The sequence below is a fragment of the Centropristis striata genome, unplaced genomic scaffold (genome assembly GCF_030273125.1).
Source record: "Centropristis striata isolate RG_2023a ecotype Rhode Island unplaced genomic scaffold, C.striata_1.0 Scaffold_26, whole genome shotgun sequence".
Classification (NCBI taxonomy): Eukaryota; Metazoa; Chordata; class Actinopteri; order Perciformes; family Serranidae; genus Centropristis; species Centropristis striata.
In genome coordinates, this window is record NW_026739042.1 from 182,617 (window position 1) to 188,428 (window position 5,812).

Genomic DNA, 5,812 nt, shown 5'->3' on the forward strand with positions numbered 1-5,812 from the left:
AAATATATACAGGAGAAGACATTACTTGTGACTGCTGTTAATTCCAATGATTTACCTGAATTTGGACTTGTGAGCAATATCTATGTAATTAACTCATCATTATATTGTTTTGAGTTCCAGCAGCATAACACTGTTTGTTATGATAGAAATGACATGGCATATACAATAGAGATTCCAAACATGGCACAAGCAACTGAACTAATAACTGCTGATAGTCTGGTAGATTTCACTCCATATTACAGTTATACTCACAAGGATGTGACATATGTTCCTACGAAATATTATCTCGGAGATGTGCTTGGGCTACACAGAGCCTCATCTGATGAACTGTAAAAGGCACACTGTTTAATGTGTTGAGCTCTCATAGACAAACTGTTGACTGTTTTTTTTTGTTTCATGATTTTTTCTTCTTTTCATGTATCAAAATAACTTTAATCTGAATGATAAAACAGCAGATCAGCAGTCGGTTAATTAATAGCAGTCTTTATGCTGATGTTTGCAGGATCCTACTGCATAAACCACATTCATTGCTACATTGTGATTGAGAATACAGTTGAGTCAAGGGTCATTTCATTTTGGTCATTTTATTTTGTTTATGAGCCATGCAGTTTTTGGCCAGCATGGTTATTTCTATTATGTTGTATAGGCCAGCCTGCTGTCATAATATGTTAGATATGAAGCAGCTGGTTCTGCCAGGTTCAGATGGCCTGAGAACACATAACAAATGAAAATAAACAACCTTTAATTAATAATTCTTGTTTCTTGGCATTCTTAAATTGAGAAGTTGTACAAGTGGTCTTACTCTTAAAATGAGGCAAATAATCCTGTTGCTCCACTGGGTTTTACTGTAAAACATTTTTATACCCTATTAATAAGATATTCCAGCTACTTTTGAGCTAGAATAAACCAGTAAGAAAAAGTTAGCCCAGCTTTCTTGAATTAAATTATTTTTCCAATGCTAAACATTCTTGACAAGATTAATTTTCTTTTTGGACAAAAAATAAGACTTATTTCCGTGATACAAGGCTTTTTTACTTTCTTGAAATTCCTTTTTTGCAGTGTACAAACAACTATTTACATTAATATATGAGAAAATAAAATACTTACATCAATACTAAACTACACAAATATTTACACTACTATATAATAAAATCCTATTTTTTGTTTTTTTCAGAAATGCAAATATTTACACTACTACATAAATAAAATGCTTACATCAATAATAAACTATACAAATATTTACACGACTATATAGAATCCTTATCCTAAATACAAACAAATATTTACACTAGTCTATAAAAAAATCTCCTCTCCTCCTCCTCAGTCCTTAATTTGTTTCAGGACCACCCTGGCCCTCATGTGCAGCTTCTTTTCTGGAATAATTTTCCGGGCTCAGGATCCTCTTTCTGATCCGGCAGGCAGTGATGCTCAGGCTGCTCTCACCGCTCTTCCTTGGAGACACCTGTAAGAACAAGAGCAGGTATGCATAGGGCCATGAATAATTGAAAATTCACTGTGTTGTGATTGTGATGACAAGGTTTGGACCTACTGGTGGGGGTGATGGCGGGGGTGCTGCCAGCTCCTTCTCCTCCAGGCTGGACATCACAAAGAGCTGGAGCATTTTCCCAGCCAGGGCCACCGTCTTGTGGAGCGCATAAAAGCGCTCCTGGGTGGCCACTGAGTGGCACATGAAGGAGGCCACTTTCTCCCGGTCCTCCTTCTTGTTGGACTCGAAGTTCTACAAAGAGAAGATGAAAATTGTATCAGTATTGATTACATTGACGAGATGGACATTTTCTGTGGGGAGGTTGTTATACTCATGTAGGTGGCCACAGCGCTCCTAACATCCAGGAGGGAAGGACTCCCCAGCAGTCCCATCTCTGCCCAGGCCCTCCTCACATAGCGGACCATGTCCTTGGCCTGGCCCTTCCCGAAGGAGGAGAAGAAATACGGGTTGGTGGCAACGCATCTCTTCCTGAGATCCAGCCACCTCTTACACCACCCGTACTCCTCCCCATCGAGATAGATCTGGGCCAGGCCAAACTTTCGGAGCGTTTTGTGGTCCCTGACCTGACATAGAACAGACAACAGCAAAAAAAAAAAAAAAAGAGTGGTTTTAACCTTAAACATCATAAAACAAATCAATATTTTACACTGAATTTTAGCTTACATTGATGAGGTAGCCGAGGCCGTCGTTCCCCAGGGCCTCCTTCACCTCCTTCACCCTCATGCATGTGAGCACTCCTGTCCTGTGGCCATATATGGAGGCTATGTAGGCCCCGAGGTACCCGAAGAACCGGTATCTTGTAGGGGGGTGCCGGGGAGGGGCTTTCTCAATGTCGTCTGAAATGAGAGAGAAAAAATAGAGAGGTTACATTATATCTGCATAATGATGTAAATGAAAAGAGCAGTGTGTGTGTGTGTGTGTGAGAGAGAGACAGAGGGATGGATAGGGAAACAAAGGATGAGGATGAGTTTACCCAGGAGCTCGGGGATCTTGGCCCGGGCCAAGGACTGGCAGGTCGTCAGGGCTTCCCGGGTCACCAGCCGCTGCTGCTTCTGCTGCTTGTTTTGTTTGATCTCAACTTGGCGACCCAGGACCATCCGACCTGCCATCTTCAGGACTTTTTTAAGTTCCCTCTGTATTGGCTTGAGTTTCCCCTTTGCCAGCCGGCAGTGGTGAGGGGGGGTGTCAAAAAAAACCCTCAACAAAACAGAGGGCGTGGCCGACATAGAGGGAAACGGTGGAGGGGGCCAGCCCGAACTTTTTTAGCAAAACGGGGTATCTGTGGAAAGAGCAGAGTGGATTTAGTTTCTATCAGTCTTGTAATTACATTTCTCAGCTGCTGCTTTCAGAGTTCAATACTTACAACTTTATCAGCTGGAGGTTGGCCAGGAACTCCCAGGTCCAATACCTGACCTCAGTCCGGCCAACCATCATAAACTTCACAAACACCTTGGCCCGGGATGCCTTCTTCATCTATTTCCGAAGCCAATCGTTTTCCCTTGCCGCTGTCCACTGGGAGCCTTGGTAATGGCATTTTCGGCCATTTTGGTGGTGCCGCCCCGCACCGTGACGAACCCCGTATAGTCCTCCATGTATTTGTCTGTACAGATAGAATAGATAGACAGATAGATAGATAGATGTGATGAGCATAGCATGACAACCCTCCACACACAGGAAATGTGTTGTTTCTTACCAATGGAGGGAGGGAAGGAGAGGTTCCTCATTTTGGAGGCCTTTGACCGGCCTCCAAAAATGGGTCCCAGGACCTTCTCAAATGAGGAGACTGTTGGGAGCTTGGTAGCGTCCTCCTATAACAGAGCAAAGCACAGGAGAGACGTGTAAAATGTATTGTTTAGCTTTGTTATTAAATATAATTTAGCCTCATTCAACAATTCCGCTCTCTAGTCTAACTCACGTCCTCGCTGCTGTCCTCCTCGTCCTCGGAGGTGTCGCCGTCGCTGAGATTGGAGACAATCTCAGCGACGGCCCCTCTTCAAAGCCTCTTCGTCCTCCTGCAACAGACAATGTGGAAGCAACACTTGTCCCTCAGATGTGAGTGAAATCATTTGTATTATGGCAGATTAACAGACATGTAGCATATACATTTGCAAAAGACAGCTTTAAATGAACTGTTCCTGAGTCTTGCTGCTCCTGCTCCTTACTCGCAGCCTGGAAAGCCGCAGCCAAGCTCCTCCTGGCTGTGGCTTTACCCCCTTCTTGGGCTGCTGACTCTGATGGGTGTGGAAGACCAGAGAATCAGATCAGAACAGAGGAACGGAAACCTGGGACAGAAACGTTTGTGAAAATGATTCTCTTCTTACCTTCTTCTCCTCCTCTCTCTGCTCCTCTCTCTGCTCCTCCTTTCTCTCCTCTCTCTGCTCCTCTCTCCTCCTCCTCCTCTCTCTCCTCCTCCTCCGGACTGCTGATAACCTGCTGATGAAGAGAGAATTATAGAGCATATTTGCATTAAATGTGTCAGCACTGAAAAACAAACCAAACATAATTTCTAATTCTAGTATAATCTAACCACTTTAGCAGGAGGTGGAGCGTCCTCCTCCTCCTCAGCCTCACTGCTCCTACTGCAGCTTTCAGTTGCCTGGATACACACAGTGAACAGATAAATAGAGAACACGTTTCACATCAATAGTGATTACAACACCAGCTGTTTTTGTTTCATATCAGCAAAACAGACAACGCTGCAGGTTAGCATCTATCAGTGTGGAGCATGAGGGGCCACTGGCCTCTGGAGGCCGCTGGGGCCCTCACCTGCTGCCGCCTGAGGATTTGATTGCAAGAAGAAAAAGTGTTAAATTATGATGACTTACATTTGATCACAGCATTGTATCCAATGTATTTGAAATTCACTTACACGGAGCATTGGAGGCCCGGAGCTCCTCGTTCTCCCTCTCCAGCTCCTGAACTCTCCTCCTGTGGGTCTGGCAGGCAGGCAGCTGGTGTCAGGCTTGGGCAAAAAGGAGGACTCAGATGCAGATAGGCAGCAATAATGACCGGACCTTCTAGATTTTCATAGCTTGTTGATTTATCATTTCTGTCTATGAGAAATCTATTCAGTAAAATAAAGCCTAAGACACACGAAGAACACAAAACAAACACAGAACCAAAAACGCTCCCGAAGGAGGAAAAAAAAACTACTCTGATCTTATAGGAAATACTCTGTGTGCTTTTCCTCTTCGGAGTGATTTGTTTGTTTCTAAATTTTCATATGCTATGAAATTGTTAATTTTGTAACATAGATAAGAATAGATAAACAGAAAACGCTCCAAAAGGAGGAAAACAACACTACAAAAATTACTCTGACTTATAACCAGAAAACTATGAACAAAAAATCACTCTGTTTCAGAGGAAAAGCAATTCAGAAAATAAAACTTTACACACTTAACTTGACTCAATACATGACTGTGAACAGGGCTGGAAGCATACGACAGGACGACGAAATACTCTGGCAACAAGGACAGGGGAAGACAAAGACTATATACACACGGGGGAGGGGAACACAGGTGGAAACAATCAGGAATCAGGGAAGACGCCCTTCCTCCTGTGTCATGGTCTGGTAAGTGACCTGAAACGAGAGGGAAGTTCAAAATAAAACCGTAAATTCACAAGACAAAAAACCCAAGACAAGACATCCCTCACCGCGGTGTGACAGCTGGCAGAGAGGAGTTTCTCCAGGAGGACCGACCTCCTCCTCCCTCTCCTCCTGCTCCACGTCAAGGATGGACTTCAGGGGCGGGGCGGGTTGGGGTTGGTGGCCCTCAGTTCCCACAATCGCTGCACAGCTGCACGCCTCTTGGCAGCCGCCAGAACCCTCTGGAGGCGTGCAGCTGTGAGATGGGATTTGTGGCTCGATATGTGCCTCTCAAGCCGGGGACAATAGGTCGATTGGCAGCCTGGAACAGGGCAGGGTCCTGAGCCCAGACTGACCCTGCCTGTGGCCAGTTGGTTCAAAATGGCCCTCTCCGCCACATTCTCCACCTTGTGCCATAACTTTATGTGTTTGCCCAATCTGCGACCGGGTCTTTAAGGGTGTGGCCACTCTCCTTCGTTTTTTGCTCTCGTAATCTGAAAGAAAAAATAAAATCAGTGATTTGCAACTTATAAAATCAGTGATTGCAACTTATAACTGCCTCTTTATCTATTACACGTTATGAATGAAGATGTGAAAAGTGCATTTTGAGTGGAAATGCAGAATTTTAGAGTGACGTAAACAGTTATAAGACAGACAGTAACGTTGTAAGTAAGCATTTCTTAGTAATTCCCCACAGCATGCATAGATATTTGAATACA

General features: G+C 44.1%; 1 protein-coding gene and 1 long non-coding RNA gene across 2 annotated transcripts; both read right to left on the minus strand.

Moving 5' to 3' along the window:
* Positions 1–413: 413 nt before the first annotated feature.
* LOC131967764 (uncharacterized) lies at positions 414–3,694 on the minus strand. Its single transcript, XM_059328707.1, has 8 exons — positions 3,423–3,694; positions 3,201–3,315; positions 2,871–3,107; positions 2,481–2,786; positions 2,171–2,343; positions 1,818–2,070; positions 1,550–1,738; positions 414–1,462 (listed from the first exon to the last, which is right to left on the minus strand). The coding sequence occupies exons 4-8, from the start codon at positions 2,731–2,733 to the stop codon at positions 1,440–1,442; spliced, it is 891 nt and encodes a 296-aa protein (XP_059184690.1). The 5' UTR covers positions 2,734–2,786; positions 2,871–3,107; positions 3,201–3,315; positions 3,423–3,694; the 3' UTR covers positions 414–1,439.
* Positions 3,695–4,028: 334 nt separating this feature from the next.
* LOC131967769 (uncharacterized) lies at positions 4,029–5,271 on the minus strand. Its single transcript, XR_009393820.1, has 3 exons — positions 5,162–5,271; positions 4,377–5,087; positions 4,029–4,283 (listed from the first exon to the last, which is right to left on the minus strand). It is a non-coding gene; the product is annotated as an uncharacterized LOC131967769 (long non-coding RNA).
* Positions 5,272–5,812: the final 541 nt, after the last annotated feature.